The sequence below is a fragment of the Electrophorus electricus genome, chromosome 3 (assembly GCF_041902795.1).
Source record: "Electrophorus electricus isolate QZ-2024a chromosome 3, ASM4190279v1, whole genome shotgun sequence".
Lineage (NCBI taxonomy): Eukaryota > Metazoa > Chordata > Actinopteri > Gymnotiformes > Gymnotidae > Electrophorus > Electrophorus electricus.
The window spans coordinates 28,941,991-28,964,349 of record NC_137499.1 but is presented as its reverse complement, the minus strand read 5'-3'; the positions used below and the strand labels follow the sequence as shown (position 1 = coordinate 28,964,349).

Sequence of the window (22,359 nt, the reverse complement as noted above, 5' to 3'; positions counted from 1 at the left end):
TGACAGTGTGGTGCTTGTGTGTTGTCTCAGAGCAATGATGCGTCGGGCAGTGCGTGGAACTGGATGTACTTCATCCCCCTCATCATCATCGGATCCTTCTTCATGCTTAACCTGGTCCTGGGTGTTCTGTCTGGGTAAGACCTTCAGCTCTTTTGTGTGTGCGTGTGCATGTGCGTGTGCATGTGTGTACATGTGTGTGTGTGTGCTTGGTGTGTGCTTGTTTTTTTGTATGTGTGTGTGCAGTTAGTGTGTGTGCTTAATTACCTGTCTGGATTCTTTTTCCTTTTAGGCAAAGTTCTCTGTAATATTGTGTGTGTGTGTGTGTGTGTGTGTGTGTGTGTGTGTGTGTGTGTGTGTGTGTCTTTTACACAGGGAGTTCGCTAAAGAGAGAGAGCGGGTGGAGAACAGGAGTGAGTTCCTGAAATTGAGGCGGCAGCAGCAGATCGAGAGAGAGCTCAACGGTTACCTGGAATGGATATGCAAAGCAGGTACACAGCTAATGCTTTGTGAGCATGACACATCACTGTCCCTCCCACCGAAGTACAGTATCCTTGAAGATGCAGGTGTTCACTTATGAATGAACATAATCAGGTCGATTCATGTTGTACCAGTTTATCTCAAACAGCCAGTTATCAGTTCGCTGAAAATATCTGCTTGTGCTGGTGAGTCAGCCTGAGTGTGCACCGTCCAGAAAGTCATGGTGCAACTTATATGCTTGTCTGTGTTTAGAAGAAGTGATCCTTGCTGATGAGGACAACGAGGCTGATGATCGGATGCCCTTTGATGGTATTGGCCCCACTCCCTCTTCCGGAGCTGTTTGTCTGTCGTTTGCCACATGTGAAAGCAGAGAGAGCTCTGTAGCATGTAGGGCTTTGCTGAGGAAGTGATATTGTATCCTCCACTGTGAGCTGTCGGCACGTGAGATAAATCGATTGATGGGTTTGGATTATGTGTCTTGGGGGAAGGGGGGGGTCAGGGGATGTAAGACACGTGCTTTCATTTTTTATATGCCTGTTTGTGTGTCTGAAGTACTTTGTGGATGCACATACTGTATATCTCCGTATTTCTTTGATACAGCTCTGTCTACTCCACTTTTCATCTCTTTCTCTTTTCTTTATGTTTGCATATGTGTTTATTGGTCACCATCTTCTGACATAGTAGTTGTGAGTGTACAAATCCATACTGTGTAAAAGTGTCATTTCTATGTTGTTGTGAGTGTCTGTTTGCTGTCTGTGACCTGGAAGGTAGATCAGGGAAATCTGTGCCAATATTGAGCCACTGTGTGCGCTGCTGCTCTATGTGCAATTCAGGATCGAGGAGAAGGCCCACCCTCAAGAAGAGCAAAAATGACCTGCTCAACCCAGAGGAGGGCGACGGAGACCTCGCCTTGGGTAGGAGCCTCTCACAAACACACACTCACTCCACCACTGCACCCCACCACCATATACACACAAGCAGTGAAACGTAAAAGTACAATATTAATCTACATCATTTTCCTTTTAAAAATGTATGTTTTAATTTTTCTGAGGTGTATATCATTCCATTCACATAATTTCACCTTTTGGCTACTTCTCTGTCTCTCCGGTTCTCTCCCTGTCCCTCTTCGTGCCTCACTGGTTTTCCCCCCAGGGTCTCCATTTGCACGGGCCAGCCTGAAGAGCTCCAAGCTGGAGGGCTCCACCTTCCACCGCAGAGAGCGGCGCCTGCGCTTCTTCATCCGCCACATGGTGAAGACGCAGGCCTTCTACTGGACCGTGCTCTGCCTGGTGGGCCTCAACACACTGTGCGTGGCCGTCGTGCACTACAACCAGCCCGAGCTGCTCTCCGACTTCCTTTGTGAGTGGCTACATCTCCCTCTCCCCTCTCTGCCCACAGTGAGTGTGCCGGCCACCTTTCCCCACTTGGCACCTCCGTACAGCCCTGTTTGCAGCTTTTCTTTTAAGCTCTTTCTTCCTTATTATACTCACTTCCTTCCTCTCTGTTTCTGTCCACGCCTTTCTCACATGCAGTGGAACCCTCAACTTGCCCACCACGTCCCATCCCACTCCCGACTCTGTGCTGTCCCGCTCTCTCTGCCTCACTGTTACCTCTCCTTTCTCTCCCATGCAGACTATGCGGAATTTATCTTCCTGGGAATCTTCATGTTGGAGATGTTCATTAAAATGTATGGCCTGGGGACTAGGCCTTACTTCCACTCCTCCTTCAACTGCTTTGACTGCATCGTAAGTCCCACGCTCCCCCTGCTGTCCCCTGACAGGCAGTAGTGGCCCCAGCTCAGAATGCATAGTGCTTACAGAGCCATCTAGACCAAAAGGAGGGGAGAAGCAAGTCTTTGTCAGCATTTCACAATGTTCATGGCCTTTGTTCCTGTTGCTTGCTGTAATTGATGATGGTTTAAATGTGTGTGTGTGTGTGTGTGTGTGTGTGTGTGTGTGTGTGTGTGTGTGTGTGTGTGTGTGTGTGTGTTTGTGTGTGTGTGTGTTTTGTGTATGACAGGTCATATGTGGCAGTATTTTCGAGGTTCTCTGGGCTATGATCCAGCCAGGGACCTCATTTGGGATCAGTGTATTGCGAGCTCTCAGGTTATTGAGGATCTTCAAAGTGACCAAGTGAGTCTTACATGCCAGTGTTTGTCTCTGAGTCTTTCCTGTGCCCATATTTGTCCATTTTGTTCAAATTCATCAGTCCTTTGCTCCTCTGTCTGTTTAATGTATATTAATGCTAAACAGCTCTACTTATAATACTAACAATCGTATCCCCCCAGGTACTGGGCCTCACTAAGGAACCTGGTAGTGTCACTGATGAACTCCATGAAGTCCATCATCAGCTTGCTCTTTCTCCTCTTCCTCTTCATCGTGGTCTTTGCTCTGCTTGGCATGCAGCTGTTTGGAGGACAGTCAGTAGTAGAGATTTCATGATCTCTCTAATCCCAGTGCTTTGGGTCTTCCATACAGCAGCTTTTATTTTTCTGATTGAATTTAGTATAGTGATTGTGCAGTGACATATATCACAGTTTACAAAGCAGCCCCACTTTGAAATGCACTAATATTTGATTTTGAATTTGATGATTGAATTTGTAAACAGTTTTAGTACTCTGACTGCCTCTGTAATTTGTTTGAACATACTTAAATTATATTATTAGATTTTTTTTATGGAAGTACAGACATATTTTTTTTTCTTTTTCCTCCAGATTTAATTTTGAAACTGGCACACCCCCAACAAACTTTGATACTTTTCCTGCAGCAATAATGACAGTGTTTCAGGCAAGTACTGTACAATATCCATAAATAGTATAACAGATTAAGAGTTAATATAGATTGCATATAGTACTTACAAAGACCACAAATACTGAAAGCAGCCTTTTTCTGTTAGATCCTGACAGGCGAGGACTGGAACATGGTGATGTATGATGGGATTGAATCAATGGGGGGAGTCAACACGGGCATGGTCTTCTCTGTCTTCTTCATTGTTCTCACACTGTTTGGCAACTGTATCCTATTTCATGGGACTATACACACTCACAATGGCCCACCCACCCACCCACACACAGACACTATTAAATGCATAATAATAAATGGGTTTTTTTTACTTCTCAACTTCTTAAGTTGTTTAGACATTTGCTGGAAGGACTGATTATACTTTTTGTTTGCAAGCTGAATCAAACCAATATAGTCTATTTAGATGCCCAAACTATATGCTGTGATTGAGCAATTTTACACACACACACACACACACACACACACACACACACACACACACACACATACACACAGAGCCATATTAATACATACATAATAACACAGATAAGCATCTCTTATTAGGTCACCCTAACCCTGTGTTTAGACACCTTGCTGAATGTTTTCTTGGCTATCGCTGTGGACAATCTGGCCAATGCACAGGAGCTGACCAAGGTACTGAAAATAGACTCTTACATAAACATGCATAGAAATATACACACACAGAGAGAGAGAGAGAGAGAGAGAGAGAGAGAGAGAGAAACAAGGTCTAACACCAGCATCTGAAAAATGAGAGTAGATGTGTAGATTTTTTACATAGAACGTTACACAAGGCTTTCAGAGCGTTGCCACTCTTTAAAGAGCACGGCAGCCTGCTACTATTTTTGTTTAGTTTTTTTCTCTTTTTTCTTCCACTTTTGCTAACCAGTCATTAGAAGAAAAGGTTTCCCAGAGGGTGTGGTTAAGTGTGGTTTATATGTGCCTTTATACCAGGTTTGATCAAGTCAGTTGATCAAATACAAGTGTACCCTTGATGGAGGCAAAGCTGCTATGAATTAATGCATGGAATTAGTCGTCAGGTCGTCGACTTAGTCGTCTGTATTAAGTGGCAGTCAGGTAAAACATATTTTACCTGCAGCAGTGGCCGTATGTATGTACACAGCTTTTAACAGTGCTTCTCCTGCATGTAGGATGAGCAGGAAGAAGAGGAGGCAGCCAATCAGAAAATGGCTCTTCAGAAGGCCAAGGAAGTGGCTGAAGTGAGTCCCCTCTCTGCGGCTAATCTCTCCATCGCAGCGTGAGTATCATTCTTTCTGTCTCCCTTTCTCCCTCCCACACTTTCTTTCTTTTTCTTTTTCTTTCTTTCTTTCTTTCTTTCTTTCTTTCTTTCTCTCTCTCTCTCTCTCTCTCTCTCTCTCTCTTTCTCTCTCTGTTTTCTCCCTGTCTTTTTATCCATTACACAGCAGTAATCTTTGATCTCTGACATTTGCCCTCCTTCAGTGAGAACTAGACTTCCTTTGATTCTCCTAAACGAAAGGGCAACTGCTTCCAGGGCTCCCACAGGAGAATACTCCAGGAACTTCACATGCTGTCTGATTTACTCAAAGGAATTATTTATACATGTGCTCATGTATGAAATAAAAGGACACACACACACACACACACACTCCTCTCCCATTTAAACATAGGACTTCTGTGAACATTCATACTGTACTTTGCAACCTTTCAGAGCATATCCCTGTAAATAAAATAACATGGATAAGGACAGTATGTATTTACACACACTGCACCCTAATGAGTGTTCCCTGTTTAGCCCACACTGTTCCATTTTAAGCAGTTATGTAAGAGGGCTGGTTTGTTGGTGACGTTTTTGCACTTGTGGAGCTAACCAGTTCATACATCTCCTCTTCCCACACTGTTCTTCGCTCTACACACATACATAAACTATCCTGTAAAGAAGAAAGCACAAAACACCCATGAAACCACACCAAGTGTTAATGATGGTCTAAACATCAAACATGAAAATCTACATCCCTCCCACATGAACATTTTAAGATGCAGAAAAAATTTCATCTGCAGATAATTGCAAAGTTTTTTTTTTGTTTTTTTTTTTCTCAATACCATGTCCACTTCTTCAAAACTCTTCACACAGTATGCTTTTCGAACATACTTTCACGTAAGATGAGCAGAGACAGAGTCGAATGCAGGTAAAAAGGTTTTAATGATGTAGAGGGACAATCTAAAGGCATAGTCAGCAAACAAGTGAATAGCAAACGAATCCAGTAGGGAACAGGCAAAACAGATCCCTAATCATGATATGTGTTAACTAATACTAATGCTCAGAAACGTAAGGCAGGCAGACGAGCCTTCAAAAAGACTGACTGGACAAACGAAGCTTATATTGGTGAGCATATGAGAGATAACTAGTAACAGGTGGCTCTAGTAGTCAGGTGATCTGGGCTGAACTAGAGACTTGTGGGCAGTGTAGTGAGTATTGGGCTGAGTCTGAGTGTAAGGAGTGACAGACACCTCAGCAAACCTACAACCATGCACTTCAACCACCAAAACGCTTCATATTTCATACAAAAGTGACTCATGCTACCATGCTAACATATGCTTTCTCCCACAACAATGCTTTGTCACTTAATGTAAAATGAACTTCAAAATGCAGACAAGTTGCAACATTGCAAGCTACATACACTATGTTTCCCTTTCCTACATTTTTGCATCCACATATATTTTACGCCAGCTAAGGAAACCTTTGATCTGTTGAGTGTTACAGTACATTTACAGTGAACTGTAAATGAATGAATGTTTTACTGGGTTGGAAACCCAGAATAACAATATTTACTGTATAATGTAAAACAATATATGATAAAGAAACAAATGACAAAAGCCACAATATTCTTCAGGGGGTTTACTGTATTTTGCCATTTGTTGCTAGAACTATATACTGTAGTTCAAAAAAGAAAAATATATACAATCAATAAAAAATGCTATATAGAGTAATTCAAACATAGTTGTCTGCCTATCAGTATCAGAAGTCTACTGTTGGTCCATCCATCCTGTCCACTGTATTTGGCCATACATTTTCACCATCACACTGAATGATAACAGGGCACAAACAAAAAACACTTGGGTAGGTCATTAGTTGAAATGATAGCCAGTTGTTTCAGAATTACATGTGCTGCAGTAATAGTGGAAAATCTCTTCAGTGACAGCTTGTCATCTTGTTATCTTTTTATTGATGGTAACAAGGCTACAAAAAAAGAATAAACTGAATAAATTTAAAATAATCTAAAATAATAATGATAATCTGCTAAAATAATCTGCTTTACGTATTTCGAGTGTATATATTTTTTTGTCTGTCAAAATGCAACATATTTCTATCCACACTGATCAGACTTGTAGAGTTTTAAACTGAAAATTAACTATTTTGAGCAGAGTATATAAATGTCTAAAAATAGTCACATAATCTATTGATATGCTGAATGTGTTTAGGGTTTTGAAGAAGTTGACATGGTACAAGTGTGAAATCGATTGTACAAAACTAACAAGAGAAAGAGAAGAATTTGTCTCTCTTTTGCCTTGGAGGCTGCATCTATAGCAAGTAGTAACTAAGCGTGTTAAGATGGCACATTTTGAAGTCTTTCATCTCCTGAGCAATTAAAAAGCAATTACTTTAGCAGGTGTTCAGAGTCTATTTGCTTACTACAGAGGTGTGTGTGTGTGTGTGTGTGTGTGTGTGTGTGCGCACATTTTTAAGCATGCTCATGTATCTGCACCTGTAAGCATGTGTGTATGTTTGCTTGAGTTCAGGCGTGCGTTTACATCTGTGTGTGAGAGTGTGTTAGATATCATTACGCGCCTCACACCTGCTGTTTCCCTCCTCAGCGTGACCGTTCACTCGGAGCGTCTCGACGCTTCCGAACCCTTTCTGGAATGGTATTTATACCCTTCTGCTTTTTTTCTCTCCTGCTGTTTCACTGGCCCCACTTCTCCCAGTTCACTCCACCCTTAGTCCTTGCCGCTTCCCATCTGTGTGCAAGCTGCTCTTCCACTCCAGACTCTCCAGCTCCACCTTCTCAGTTTGCCAGAGGGAAGAGGTGGGATGGGTGTGCCAGCTTGTTCCACACCCTCCACCTCCCTCCCGTTCTCGCTTCAGGCTGGGTCTCTTCATATCATTCTGTCCTTTTTCTCTCTTTTCTCTCTTGCCTTTCGCAAAGAGGTGGGCATCTGTACCCTGCTGACTATTGCTGGTAGTTATCATTATAATCTTGTCTCTTTTACACTGTATGTGCTCTGAATTTTCCCAAACTAGTGCCCTCTTGGTGTCATTGTGTGAATAGCTGGCTGTTTACTGGCCGGCCTACAGTAGCTGTGTGAGTAGAGTAGGCTCTATGGTGTTAACACTTCCTCCTCTGTTCATATCAGCCAGAGCACTTGTAACCTTCCAATTACCTGACTTTTCCTCTGTTTCTCTCCGTTTGTCTTTCTCTGTGCCTGCTTCATCTTCTGTTTTCTCTCTCTCTCTCTCTCTCTCTCTCGATCTTTCTTTTTCTCTGTCTTTTTGCAGTAAGGAACAGCAGAAGAACCATAAGACCTCCAAGTCAGTGTGGGAGCAGCGCACCAGTGAGCTCCGCAGGCAGACGCTGATGACCAGCAGGGAGGCGCTCTACAATGAGTTGGACCCCGAGGACCGCTGGAAGGTAAGCAGAGAGAAATAGAGAAATAGAGAGCGCAGAGTGGAAGCACAGAATTTATGGGAGATTAGATTAGGGACGTATTTGAAGTCAAACTTAAAGACAGTGTTGAAATAACTGTTGTGTGCATAGATAGTGAGTAATATTCATGTGCTTCACTGGGTGCCTTTCATGACTGTCATGAGTCTTGACATGTCTGACCCGGTCTGTCCTTCTCAGGTCTCCTATTCCCGCCACATCCGACCTGACATGAAGACCCACCTTGACCGCCCGCTGGTGGTGGATCCCCAGGAGAACCGCAACAACAACACCAACAAGACCCGGCCAGGCGAGACGCAGGCCCGGCATTCCCAAGAGCTCCTGCACAAGCAGCCACCCTTCAATCCTGCAGGAGGGAGAGGTGGAGGAGGCGGAGGTGGAGGGTCAGCCCAGGGATGGCCACTGGAGAGAACAGAGTCCACAGACTCTCACCGAACCCGCAGGGAGGCCGAGAGCCAGAGCTGTGCCCGCACCCCACCTCAGGGGGGCAGCGAGGGGCCTGAGGCTTGCCCAACAGAGCCCCAGAGGAGGCGGGTGGAGCGAGAACACCGCGGGCAGTCTGGGCGCTCTCGCCCGCACCGCAAGGCCTCGGAGGAGGAGGGCTCCGAGGGCCGGACAGGAGCTGGAGGGAGGAGGCACCGGAGCAAGGGCACGGAGGGAGGGACAGAGGGAGAGCATGCAGACGGGGCAGAGCGCAGGACCAGGCGCCATCGCCATGCCGACAAAGAGGGAAGGAGGGAAAGAGCAGAGCAAGGGGAGCGGGTGCGACATCGCACCAGGAAGTGAGTTTTGGAGTGTAGGAAGTTTGTTTTTTTCCACTGCTTTAGCATATCTGATGTCATAGTGCCTCTGTCACTTTCTGTTTTTTTCTCTCTCTCTCTCTCTCTCTCTCTCTCTCTCTCTCTCTGTCTCGCTCTTTTCACCTCTTCATTTTTGGCTTCTTCTCTCCAGGGATGGTCACACTGGTGGCCCCACTCTTTCCACCACTCGTCCCATTCAGAAGACTCTGTCCAGGCAAGACAGCCAGTACAGCGAAGACCTGGACAACGTCATGAACAACAAGCTGGCTACCCAGCCCCTGGTGCCGGTGGCTGCCCGCCTGGCGGGTCCCCACTCCACACCCCACTCCAGCCTGCTCAGCCTGGCCAACAGCATCCATAGCACCTGCATGGTCCCTGGAGGCACAGAGAGCAGCATGAACCCCTCCAACCCTGCCAACCTGGACACCAAGCCAGACCACACCGCTATAGACATGCCACCCATATTCCCATCCGCCAACGCCATCCTGCAAGGTGAGAGACAAAGGGGAAGGAGAGCTTGAATGAAAAGAAAGGGAATGTCATTTAGATAGTGTGGACCAGGTTCTAATGTCTTTTTGTCTCAGAAGTTGAAGACCTAACAATTGAAGTCCCTTCTCCAAGTTGTTCAGCAGTCCTTCATTGTATGGAAATCTGCCTCAGCTCTTTCATCAGCTTTGCTTTACTATCCTACAGTCAATAAAAATGCCAACACAGAACCCCTGCCAAAGAAGGAAGATACGAAAGGTGACGAAGACGATGATGACAAAGATGACGGAGGGCCTAAGCCCATGCCTCCTTACACCTCCATGTTCATCCTGTCCACCACCAACCCGTGAGTTCACACATCTCCAATTCACAGATCTCATACTAAGCTACTAACCCATAAGTATGTGGCTGACAAAATAAACAATGAATCCATGAATATACATTTTGCACAATAAACTACTGGACATTCTTGCTAGTACACACAAAGGAGATCTTTGCTGTCCCAAAGGCCACTATGAGCCAAGCGGCAAATGTAAATGAGATTGAGGTGTTAATGTTAAATAACTTATTCTTATATATATATATATATATATATATATATATATATATATATATTTTTTTTTTTTTTATTTTTTTTTTTTTTTTTAAATGCCGGTTATCCACTACTGTAGCAATTATGTTTAGTAATCTTACATGTCAAACCACCCTGATCTTGTTATGGTCTGTTCCATGTGCTCACGTGAATGCATGGAATACAAGGAACTTTCTGAGTGTTGAAATAGAAAAACAAAGTTATCTGAGTGGATCAGAGAAAAGCAGGAAGAGGAAGGAAAGCAGAAAATTTGTCACTGCACTCCAAAGTAACTTGCAATTTTTTGTATTTTTTATTCAGAACAGAGTGTTGCCACACAGGCCCTGTGAGCTGTATATTATGCTAGTGCTAATGTTCCTATAGACCAGTGATGGACATTTAGCCTCTTTTTAGTGGGTCATAGCAATCGGCTCAGCTCACAACTATGAGTCAGGTCTTCCAGATTCCATATGGCTTTTCATTTACTTGCTGAGTTTTTAAATACCTTTATTCATTATTAACTTTATTATTAACTTATTTCACAGCTGATTCAAATGTGAGAGTTAAAGAAAGATGTTAGCATTATTGCAAGAACTGAATGTAAATGTAAAAGTTAGATATAGATATGAAGTTTCATATCAAAGTTTAATACTTGAGGCTCAGGCTGCACATCAAGCAACAACAAAAATCCACTCTGCTCTTCAGTGCTCCCATCACTCATTTAAAAGATCTGACTCAAGGAATGACACATCACTAGTGTAGCTAGTCCTGACAGTCAAAATTGCCTTCTCTCTTAAACATAGCTTGCTTGTTAGCAATCACTATTCATTTATTTATGTTTGTGTGTTGCAGGTTTCGAAGGTTGTGTCACTATGTTGTCACGCTGAGGTACTTTGAGATGTGTATTCTGCTGGTGATTGCTATGAGCAGCATTGCTCTAGCTGCTGAAGACCCTGTGTGGCCCGACTCCCCCCGAAATAATGTGAGCTAGTCCTTGTTAGTGCATGGTGCAGTTCATCTGCTTTAATATCTGTGAAATCTTCAAATATTCAGTTTCCATTTACTTCTACCTGTATTTTCTTTTCTGTTGAAGCCAGTCTGTTCCAGTATACCTTTGCCACTAGTCCTCTATGCTATAGTCCAACACTGTTATTCTCTTTGCCCATCTGCAGGTTCTGCGGTACTTTGACTATGTCTTCACGGGTGTGTTCACCTTTGAGATGTTAATAAAGGTAAGCATTTTTGCCTCCTCCTGTGACTGCAGACTCTGCTTATAGAACTCATGAGTACTGAAAACGTTTGCACTTTCAGTACTTTTGCCTTTTTGGGGTATTTGTAAAGTAGCAATGTATTTGCAAAAATGAATTGTGTGCTACATTATAAACTGGGTATCTGTAATTGGCAGTTAGAATTTTTTTCTCTTTCTCTCTCTCTTCCCCTCTGTCAGATGGTGGACCTGGGCCTGGTGCTTCATCAAGGCTCGTATTTCCGTGACCTGTGGAACATTCTGGACTTTATAGTGGTTAGTGGTGCCCTGGTGGCCTTCGCCTTCACGTAAGTATCCCGCAGGACTCCCCCCCTGCTATGTCCCGCTCTCTTCCTGTACCCTCCTGCCCTTGGTCTCCCTCTTCCCCCTCCCTGCCTGCTGCCTTGCCCCTGCATCTACTGCTCCCTACTGGTCAAACACCAGAGTGCAGCCAGCGCACCCCCTTGGCACCCTTGAGCGCCACCCTTTTCCCTGTTCTGTCTCTTGGTCTTTCTTGACCTGTCATGCTCATGTACTCGCTCGCACATCTTTCTTCTTCTCTTCTTCATTCTGTGTGTTTGGCATATCCTCCCCCCCCCCCCCTTCTCTTCTCCTTCGTCCCCATGATCCTCAGATCCTCTAACCAGTAGCCCCTGCCCTTTCCTTGACCCACAACTGCCTCCCCACACCCATGGTGGGCCCAAGACCCCAAGGCACCTGTAACCTTTTAGGGCCCAGGCCTGTACGGAGCAACCAGGTCTCAGGCCCACCCTCAGCACTGCCAGCCCTGCCGGAACTCCCCAGCACAGAAGCCTCAGGAAGTAGAAACAAGAGGGGCTGGACCCCAGTGAGGGAGCTGTAGTGAGGAGGAGGTAGCAGGAGGTAAGGAGAGGGGGACATGTCGCGCAAGGACTGATGCTTCCAGCCCCTCTCCAGAAGAGGGGTCAAGAAAACAGGTCAGGACCACCTTTAGGTCTAGAGCCTGGATCACGTTTAGCATACAGGAGAGGTAAGGATGGCTCTCTGAGCGGCCTGGCCTTTGACCTGACAGCCAGAGGCAACAACTTCAGCAGATGACAACACCTACTAAGGCAAGTAGCTCTGAGAGCATGACAGGTGAAATAAAGCCCAAGAGAGGCAGAGGAGAATATGTGTTCCGAATTATGAAACACATGTTCAGTGCTTTCTGAAGTACAGGCTTGGTAAACTGCATGTGACTGGCCTCCAGAGATGGCAGAAAGACCCCGCATGTAGGCTGTTGAATGCAAGACATGACTGCAGGTAATAGAATTTCTATTGAATTTTTTTTCCTACTTCAGATGACCTGAATCTGAACAAAATGTAATTATATGTATGGCCTTGTGTATGTGCAAGGGTGCTTCCTTTTCAGTCCTTGTGAGAGTTGAGCGAGACACTGATGAATGTTAAACTAACTTATAAGTACTCTGTGCTAATATGAACTCATGTACAGTGTTATAAATAGAACTCATAAGGCTGTGACTGCACCTGACACACATACACACACACGTTTGTCTCTCACAACCCTTAGAAGTCTGATAAGATTTACCATTGATTACCTACTTGACATCCACGTCAGCATGCTTCTCTCAAAGAGGCTCCGTCTGTCTGTATAATGGCTCCTATTTCCTATCACTAAGACTTACTCGCTTAGAAAGTGCCCTACTTTGTCACCCAGAATCCTTCCCTTGGTCCCTTCCCCTACTCCTTTAACTACCCAAGGCTTCCTGCCAAAGGGTTTATGTGAGTTATGGAAGTGCCTGACTCTGCTTAAAGAACATCTCCCTTCGCTCCTGCCTCCTCCCTCTTCCCTCACCTACTTTCCTCCCTACCTCTCTCTTACTCTATGCTCATGACGAGAGACAAAGTGTTCAGAAGCACAGGCGCTCTGGGGTGTCGGTGGCGCCCTCTGGCTGCCAGCATGGTAATAGATCCTGTTGTCTGTACAGGGTGCGAGACTGTGTGTTTCTCTCCTTTTCGTGTTATCTGTATAAGTGTTTGCACTACATTAGGTGTCCACATATAAAACAATTTAGGGCCTATGCCATTAGTGAGTTTTTTTGTTGTGAATTCTCTCTCTGTCTCATGCTGATGTTGTTCCCTCCTCCTCCAATAAGTCCATTCTTTCCCTGTCTCAGCCTTTCTGTGTTTTCTGTCCTCTGTGTTTGTGTGTTTTCTGTCCTCTGTGTTTGTGTGTTTGTGTATTTTCTGTGTGTGTGTGTCTTGCTCTTCGTATTTTTCTGGCTGTCTCTGAATCTCTCTGATCCGCACACAGTGATGCAGGTGGTGAAGGAAAAGAGGGGTAATGTCGCTTTCTCTCTCTCTCTCTGTCTCGCTGTCTTTCTCTTTCTGCCTTTTTCTGTCTTGTTTGCTCTTTATGCCTGCTCTGCCTGTCCTGTAGCTGGCGTTTATTTCCAACTGCTCTGTCTGTTTCGTTTGTCCATTCCGCCACGCTCTTACCGGCTCTCTCACACATAGGACACAAAACCAAGGGCAAGGTCAGCCCCTTTCTGCTCACTAGCGCTAGCTGAGGGGTGGGCCGAACAGTTTTTTTTCTTATTTTTACTTTATGTTGACAGCTTACGATTCAGCTGATCAGCTATTGCTACACCCTGCAGTATGTGGACACCTAACCGTGTTAACATACATACCTGTGTCTATGTGTTTGTGTGTGTCTGTTTCTGTGCCAGTGTCACGTTTGTAGATTGTGGTACAACAGCTGTCCCGATCAGCCTGTAAATGTGGCCCATCCTGAGCTCAGGGGGAGCAAGGAATTTGAATTCTCTTCAAAGGGACTGACAAACATCTGTCTCATCAGAAATCTTGCAAATTGGTGTGGCTGTCAAATGACTGACTGGCATTAATCTGTGACAAATGCTTTAGACAAGTCTTTAGACCAGCCACCATGGAAAAGTCTTTAGACATGCCACCAAGAGGCTGTAGACAGGCAGACAGAATGCAGGCACAGTAGGGCTTGTAGCAGGCCTGCAGACAGAAGCCAGCTAGAATCCATTTAGATGTCTCAGGCATGGCCTGGACCCTTGCGCCCAGAGATAAGACCATAACTCGATTTCAGCCAATCAAACTGCCCACCTCGCAGAGCGACTGTGCCCATTGGAGATGTGTATCGTTACTTTGACTAACGTGAGATCCAATTAACCAGCCATTTATTTTCTGGGGGAAGGGAGAAGAGCTACATAGTCCACAGTGGATCAGAAAATGCCAGGAGTCGCTGAGGAATGCCTTCCTGACGCTGGCATCATATAACACACACACACACACACACACACACACATACACACACACACACACGCAAACACATACACATAAACACACACACATACACAATTAGAGCTCAAAATAATCTGCCATGTCTTCTTTTTCCACCACAACTAAAAACAGGCTAACCTGATCCTTATTAGAGAGTATGCAGGTGACAGTTATAACGCTGTATCGCTATAAGGTGGGTTGGTTGACTTTGGACAATGCAATACTGGTGTTTGTTTTACCTGATATGGTAGCTTGAGAAACAGATGGACACACTAGACATGGACAAACACTGTATGCACTAGAATGGGGCATTTCTTTAGTCATGTAAAAAAAACAAAGAATGGTGCCAAATTAATTTGCTCACGTTGGGTTTGCAGAACCCTTGGCTGTCACTCTTGTGAACGAAAGTGAGCGGTTCATTGTGCCTCTGCTAATTTGTACGAACATGTAGAGAGGACTGAGAGTGCTGTCCGGTGCGTTGCTGTAGAATGGCGTGCGTGTATGCGTGTGCGGGAGTGTGGCTATGCACGTGCACACGCGTGCACATGCTCGAGGCTAAGATTCTGCTGCTATAGTGGCGCGAAGTCATATGACTGCATGTCATGTGACATAGTCCTGTGCTCATCATGTGACTGTGGTACTACTCAGACACTGGGACAGGATGTCATATAGCAGGAAAGGAGGCATGGCAACTAACTCAACTTGCTATCACCATAGCAACTGAATTATATGCGGGTTATGGTGCATGTCTGCATTATGTATGCCTCATGCCTTATACAAAAGTGTGTGAGTGTGTGTGTGTGTGTGTGGGGGGGGGGGCGCGTTGAACTTATAACTATGATAATCAAAGTGATGAAAGTAATGTGGGCAGGCTTATGTGTGCATATTATTTCATCCTTAGTATTAATTTATTGGTAAGTATGTGTGTGTGTGTGTGTGTGTGTGTGTGTGTGTATGAGTGAGTTTGTGCATGTATGTATGTGAGGCTCAGATCTAGTGACAGGTCTGATCAAATGCAGCCTTACACCCTTTCTTTCTCTCTTTCTGCTATGTGTGTCTCATATTGATGTTTTTTCTTCCTACAAACCCTTTCTCTCCCCATAACCCTATTTCTATGACTTTATATGTTTGTGTGACTGTGATTGTGTGACTGTGATTGTGTGTGTGTGATTGTGTGTGTGTGTGTGTGTGTGTGTGTGTGTCTCTGACCCTCTCTCATCTCTTCAACTGGCCACACCTCCAGCGGCGGCAGCGGGTAATCTCACTTTCTCGCGCTCTCTTCCTCTCCCTCACGCTCTCGCGTTTGTCTTTTTCTTGCCTCCTCGCTCTTAATGCTTGTCATGCCAGTTACACTGCTTTCCTCTTTCTTTTTTTTTGAATCTGTTTGTTCGTCCATCTGCAGGTCATTCCTCCTTCTCTTTCTCTCTCACTGTCACTGTTGTTCTTTGTGTACCTCTGAACTACCACCAGTGTTAGGACTCAAGACACACACCATCATTAAACCAGGTGGTAGGTCAAAACTATCACCTTTGAGCATTTGAGCCCACCTCATTATTCAACCATCTGACCTTAGATGGGTGTGTATATATATATACAGTATGTAACTGCATCTGCTGAGGGGACATAACACTGGAAACACTAGAGCACTGTCCTGTGCAGATCAGAGGGCAGGAGAGGACAGAAGGGAAGAGTAGAACAGCACAGTTAAAAGGCCACATCTTGATGTCTTGAAGTCTTTTTCTTGTATTGTATAGTTAACAAGCTTCTAGCAGTGCAGTTTAATGTTTTCAAAGAGAAGAACTCAGAAAGATTGGTGTGGCCTACTTGCCAGGGCTGTTTTGCAGTGGGAGCGTGGGTCAGGTGGCTAGGCTGGTGCTCAGACACAGCTGGATGGCCACCAGAAGCACAGCTGCCCCTCCGGCTGCTAGGGTTCAGAATGCATTTCCTGCAGGATTGGTGAGGGGCCTGGTTTGAAGCCTTACATGTATTTAGAATGACTCCATACTGTGAACTGCTCTAGAGCTGAGAGTATTAGATAAAACAGATCGTGTTGAGGTTCACGTTACAATGACCAAACACAGAGACCTCTTTAGGTGCCAAGACTGTTATAGGTGCTGGTATTTGCTGTGTGATCATTGTGATTGACATGTAAATAATGCCCCCTCCTACATAAACCATTTTCCTAAAAACTCTTCTCTTATATGAGTAAATGTTTTTAGAGATCCTCCATCCCACTCCTACGTTTACTCTATTTTTTATGCATTCAAAATAAAAAAGATGTAAAGAAAATCAAGATGACAAAAAAAGAAAGAAAAAAAAAAGAAAAGAAAAAGCTTTGACTGGCCATTCCCAGTGCGGGGATGCCTGAGACTGCTGTGTGCACTGATTGGTTCAGCTCTCATGCTGCTGCCATGGCAGTACTATGAAACCAGCAAAGACTGATGGGTAAACGGAAGTCAGTAGTCAGTACAGCATGGATTGAGCTGAGAAATGGATGCTACATCCACTGAGCTGGATTTCAAAACAGCATGGGCTGCGTGCGTGTGCGTGCGTGTGTGTGTGTGTGTGTGTGTGTGTGTGTGTGTGTGTGTGTGTGTGTGTGTGTGTGTGTGTGAGAGAGAGAGAGAGAGAGATGGGCTTGCTAAACTAACAGCAGGCTACATTCTCAGTGTGAGCTCTGTAGCGATGCATTGCATCCTACTGTAACTGGACTGTGTTGAATGCATAGCAGGCATGTCTAGTAACTGGTCTGAGCTACTAACACCTGAAATCATCACCCACCTGTGCCAGCTATGGGTATCTGTGCCCAAGCAGTTACCCATGTTCCAACCTGGCACTTCACCTTTGACTCTCTTTAACCATGTGTGTATGTCTGTGGGTATGTCTGTGTGTGTGTGCGTGTGTGTGTGTGTTTCTGTGTTTGGGGTGACATGTAGAGGAAGCAGTAAGGGGAAAGACATCAGTACCATTAAGTCCCTGCGTGTGTTGAGAGTGCTCCGACCCCTGAAGACCATCAAGCGCCTGCCCAAGCTCAAGGTGCTGCTACTCAGTGTCTTGCAGACTGTGCTTTAAGTCTTTTCTCAAGTTGTCTGATGATGTTCAGGGTTTTTGATAATGGACGTGATGTGTTAACAATGTGCTCTTTGTACGTCTCTCTTGACGTAATCCCTCTGTGTCAAACTGTTTCTCTGCCTTCCCAGTCTGTTAGTTTCTCCGTGTTCTCCATTTGCAATTGTCAGCGTTTTCAGGCTGTGTTAGATCATGTTTCTCCATGTTCGACTGGCCATGTGTGACTGTTATTTTGTGTGCTCAGGCTGTGTTTGACTGCGTAGTGAACTCTCTGAAGAACGTGTTGAACATCCTCATCGTCTACTTGCTCTTCATGTTCATCTTTGCTGTGGTGGCAGTGCAGCTTTTCAAGGGCAAATTCTTCTACTGCACAGATGAGTCCAAGGAGTTTGAGCGTGACTGCAGGTCAAGCCCCCCCCCACACACACACACCCACACACAAACACACACACAAACAAACACAGGCACAGACACAGGCACAACTGTAGCCGTCTGTTGGCATATTGTAATTAGAGGTTGTATGTTCAGGGGCGAATACCTAGTGTACGAGCGAGATAACGAAGTGCGGGCGCAGAAGCGGGAGTGGAAGAAGTACGATTTCCACTACGACAACGTGCTCTGGGCCTTGCTCACCCTCTTCACGGTTTCTACCGGAGAGGGATGGCCGCAGTGAGTACAAAAATTCATAACGCAGTCTGAGAAGGAGTCCAGTTTAAATTCAGAAGAATTTTCAGATGTAGAGCTTTGCCTCAGTATAATGTTTTACTGGCTTTTAACACACTTGAATCAGGTCACCGAGAACTGAACAGAGAATGCTGAATCAAGCAAACACTGTGTGGTACAGTGATATGACCCTTTACCAGAATGCTGGTCCAGATCAAAGCAGAGAGATCTCTCTCTCTCTTTTCCATAGGGTACTGAAACATTCAGTCGATGCGACTTACGAGAACCAGGGCCCGAGCCCGGGCTACCGGATGGAGATGTCCATCTTTTACGTGGTGTACTTCGTGGTCTTCCCCTTCTTCTTCGTCAACATCTTCGTGGCTCTCATCATCATCACCTTCCAGGAACAAGGAGACAAAATGATGGAGGACTACAGTCTGGAAAAGAATGAGGTGAGAGGGCGAGAGAGAGAGTCTTCCATAAACACCCAGTGTTACAAATGTCACTAGTAAAAAGAAAACTTTGCAGATCATTCACAGTATATAAATCCGAGAATAAACTTGTCAGCTGGCTTGAAAGGCACTGAAAAATCTAGAATATCTGGTAGAGAGTGTGAAAAACTCATGTGTGAGCTAAATATCTATTTTGTATTTCAGTCCACCTTCATGTAAACTTATACCATGTGTTTGCAGAGAGCTTGTATAGATTTTGCCATCAACGCCAAACCACTTACTCGACACATGCCTCAGAACAAGCAGACGTTCCAGTACCGCATGTGGGAGTTTGTAGTCTCGCCGCCATTTGAGTACACTATCATGGCCATGATCGCCCTCAACACCATCGTTCTCATGATGAAGGTGGGCTTCCTTCCTCCAGGCCTGCTAGTGGCTGCGGCCACAGTTTGAAAATCTGCAAAGAAGCACGGCACAGTGTCTTGATGACAGATTTGTAAAAGAACTGACTATGCTCTTCCTGCAAAGTCCAAACACTGTCCAAAGCATAGGCAGCAATAGATGGTGATACTATTTTTCATATCATGAGGTTAAGTAGATAATTTGACTAATGCAGTTCCTTCTACTGCTAAGAAGGAATATTTAGAAAAGAAAATCAGTTTGTAGATTGCAGGGTTGGAACAAATACTTGTCACAAAAGCGTTCCATCAGTAACAGGGTACTGGGTAGTAGTGCCACACTAGCTATTACAGCTATTACACACTAGCTATTACGTATTAACTAATAGGTTCTGAGCAGATCTGATATGATTTTATATGTGTGTGTGTGTGTGTGTGTGTGCGCGCGTGCGTGTGCATGTGTGTGTGCATGCACGTGTGTGTTTGTGTTTCTGCATTTTCAGTATTATGGAGCTTCAGAGACCTATGAGAAAATGCTAGCCAACCTGAACATTGTGTTCACATCGTTGTTTTCCCTGGAGTGTGTGTTAAAGATCATCGCCTTTGGAGCACTGGTGAGTGAGTGTGCCCCAGTGTGTTGTGGCGGAGCGTAAGGTCATGTGGTTATATGTTTGTACATGGTGGCATGGCTGTGTAAATAATATTACACATAGGACAACACTGAAATGACTCAGGGATGCAATCAGGACAATAAATGAGAAGGATGTCTGTGGATTGGAGATGGAGAGTGAATGGTCATTATCTAAATATATAAATAATGAAAACAGGGGATTAGGAAACAAAGACTGGAGAGGAACAGGAGTAACTGTAATCAGCATAACGTTGGCAGGTCATCCATGCAGGTGGAGAGAATGCAGGAGGCAGGAGGATGGAGCTTAGCTGATGGAGAGGATGTGGGTCTAAATTAGCCTTGGTGGGTGGGAAAGAGCCGCTATGCATACACAGATATGGGCGGATGTGTGCGCTGGATGCTACAGTCGTACTGCAGGTGCTAGTTAGAGTGGAGCTTTGACTACAGGCATTCATGAAGCCATGCAAAAATAAGAATTGCACAGTCAGCATATGTAACGCCAAACCATGAGGCACCACTAGAGGGACAAAGATAGCAGGACAGAGAAAGGGAGAAAACTGGGAAGGGAAAACAGAACAGCGTCAACAGAAAAAGAAACAAGGCCACTTGCTAAGTGTTTTGTGTGTGTGTTTGTGTTGGTGGGGAGGGGGGGACATGTCTGTCTGCCCATTGTTGTCTCACTCCAGCCTGACAAGCACATTTCTGTCCTCTTACCACAGAACTACTTCAAAGATGCCTGGAGTATATTTGACTGTGTGACTGTACTTGGCAGTATCACTGATATTTTAGTCACAGAGCTAGGGGTAAGTGCTTTCTGCAGAGGGGCTGGGTTACTCTGTGTGTGTTGGGGGATGTGTGTGTGCGTGTGTGTGTGTGTGTGTGTGTGTGTGTGTGTGTGTGTCGGAGATACATGAGTACCCCCACTCCATAGGATCATTGCTTGCTCATTGAAGTGAAGCTCTGAAGGCCTTATATAATAGTCCCAGTTTGGCTGTGGGAGGTGGTGAGGTGTGTATGACTCCCCTTGCCCTCATGCCCAGCCTAATTCATGCCCCTGCCAATATCAGCCCTCCACCTCTTTTTTAATTACGTGCACGCATGGAATATTGCAGTCCCATGATAAATCAAGATCAGCCAGGATAAGGCTGTTCTAAACCATATTTATGTGTGCTGTGTGTGTGTCATAAAGAACCAGTGTCTTTCAGGAAAATAGCAACACCTGGTGGCTGATCATTGTACAGGCATGTTTTGGAAAGTAACATGCTTCTGTAGGAAATGTTTGCTATCTCAGACTTTGAGATACAGAAATATTGCACCCATTCCTCTTGTTTTTCTATTGAAACGACAAAGAAACCATAAAGCAAACATTTTAAAGCATTTGGTGCAGATCTTTTTGATGTTGTTTTATGTGGGTTTCATTGTGATTTCAGTATTGCTTTAACAATTATGTTTGGTTAGTTGCTACTGCAGTACCATAAGTTGATGTTATGATTTGAATATAGTATGCAACTTTAAATTAATAATGTTTTTGATTAATTGTCTGCATAATGACTATTCATTTCTTGTTTTATCTTTTTTTCTACATGCTTTAATCTCTGCTATGTTGGCGGCTACGCCCTCTGATGAATTCATCCAATCAAAATGCACTATGAAACTCATGTGTCCATCTGTGACCTGGCCTGGCCAATCACACTGGTTGTTTTTTCAACCCCCCTAAAATGCTGCTATAAACCATGCATCCGAAACATCTCCATGCAGATGGTGTGTAATTTTTTTTTGGAAATCTTAATGCATCTGTTTTCCTCTGTGGATGCTGGTGATGATGATGATGCATGTGCTTGAGTTCTGATGAACTTGTGAAACCTCTGATAACTGGTGAAATACACACACACACACACACACACGTGCGTGTGCATGGATGCACACATATGTAGAACCTTCAGTGATTCAATAACATAAAAAAAGAAATAAGTAATATGAGATGTATAGTTTCAGGTTGACTGCATGCTCCGCCTCTCCCTTTTGCTTTCAAAAACAAACATATAGCAGGACAGAACAAACATGTAAGCAAACACACAGAAATCTAACCACTCTCATTGCCTGCTGCTGAGGGTCACTGATAGGCCTGTTGCAAAGATGGAGGAGGAGCTTTACTCAGTTGAGGAATAATTCTGCAGTGCTATTGGTGAAGAGAAGACTTGCATGCACACACTGCATAGTCCTTAACCCCTACCCCTATCTCTGTTCCCTTCTTGTGCTCAGGTGCTGGGTTTAAGGACATATCTACATATACGTACACATACTTCATACGTACTGCACAGCACCACTGATTCCGTTTACTGACTCAATATCAGCACATTTGCTATGTGCATCAAGGACCCTACTTTAACTCATTGGTATATTTGTATACATTGTATTTATATATAAAATGTAGGGTTTTTATCCCATTTTTTTTACCTCACTATCCTTAAACCCAGAACCTTTGAGGCTGGCCCCTGCCAGGCCCCATGTGACAATGTTAGCTGCTCTTAATCCTTAGCTGTGTGGGCTAGCATGCCGTGGGGTTGCTGTGTGTGGTGAGCCTCTCAACCCTCCCGATCAGTGCATTTGATTGACTGACGTGTGAAGTTAGGCCTTCTGCACCTCCTTCCCTGAGTGGGTGAGGATGATTGGGAGGTTTCTGTCCGACGTGTATGAGTCGCCCGCCCCTCCCCCTTTCTCTCCCATTCGCACTCCCTCCTTCCCTTGGATATGCTGGGCCTGCTCAGTCTTGCCAG

At 44.7% G+C, this 22,359-nt stretch overlaps 1 protein-coding gene and 1 long non-coding RNA gene across 16 annotated transcripts in view; one reads left to right on the top strand and one right to left on the bottom strand.

Annotated features, from left to right (window-relative positions):
• cacna1aa (calcium channel, voltage-dependent, P/Q type, alpha 1A subunit, a) overlaps positions 1–22,359 on the top strand; it is an 84,641-nt gene that overhangs the window by 36,656 nt on the left and 25,626 nt on the right. For 10 of the 15 annotated variants that reach the window (XR_014122731.1, XR_014122730.1, XR_014122729.1 and 7 more), the window contains exons 7-33: positions 31–134; positions 373–488; positions 730–786; positions 1,311–1,391; positions 1,630–1,836; positions 2,110–2,222; positions 2,497–2,609; positions 2,765–2,896; positions 3,191–3,263; positions 3,373–3,490; positions 3,844–3,911; positions 4,427–4,533; positions 7,131–7,181; positions 7,813–7,945; positions 8,159–8,760; positions 8,930–9,270; positions 9,472–9,610; positions 10,688–10,817; positions 11,008–11,067; positions 11,283–11,389; positions 17,306–17,405; positions 17,683–17,843; positions 17,967–18,107; positions 18,352–18,553; positions 18,794–18,958; positions 19,455–19,565; positions 20,302–20,385. Coding sequence is in view for 11 of the 15 variants with exons in the window: in XM_081710952.1 (XP_081567078.1) it covers positions 31–134; positions 373–488; positions 730–786; positions 1,311–1,391; positions 1,630–1,836; positions 2,110–2,222; positions 2,497–2,609; positions 2,765–2,896; positions 3,191–3,263; positions 3,373–3,490; positions 3,844–3,911; positions 4,427–4,533; positions 7,131–7,181; positions 7,813–7,945; positions 8,159–8,760; positions 8,930–9,270; positions 9,472–9,610; positions 10,688–10,817; positions 11,008–11,067; positions 11,283–11,389; positions 17,306–17,405; positions 17,683–17,843; positions 17,967–18,107; positions 18,352–18,553; positions 18,794–18,958; positions 19,455–19,565; positions 20,302–20,385 (3,816 nt within the window). In the remaining 4 variants the exon portion in view is untranslated. The remainder of the gene's footprint in view (positions 1–30; positions 135–372; positions 489–729; positions 787–1,310; positions 1,392–1,629; positions 1,837–2,109; positions 2,223–2,496; positions 2,610–2,764; positions 2,897–3,190; positions 3,264–3,372; positions 3,491–3,843; positions 3,912–4,426; positions 4,534–7,130; positions 7,182–7,812; positions 7,946–8,158; positions 8,761–8,929; positions 9,271–9,471; positions 9,611–10,687; positions 10,818–11,007; positions 11,068–11,282; positions 11,390–17,305; positions 17,406–17,682; positions 17,844–17,966; positions 18,108–18,351; positions 18,554–18,793; positions 18,959–19,454; positions 19,566–20,301; positions 20,386–22,359) is intronic. The other 5 variants (XM_081710954.1, XM_035531202.2, XM_035531220.2 and 2 more) reach the window with 1 other exon arrangement.
• Positions 18,402–22,359, bottom strand: part of LOC145656982 (uncharacterized) — an 11,912-nt gene continuing 7,954 nt past the window's right edge. The window contains exons 4-5 of the long non-coding RNA XR_014122733.1: positions 18,835–19,010; positions 18,402–18,538 (exon numbers count right to left, since the gene is read on the bottom strand). This is a non-coding gene — a long non-coding RNA (uncharacterized LOC145656982). The remainder of the gene's footprint in view (positions 18,539–18,834; positions 19,011–22,359) is intronic.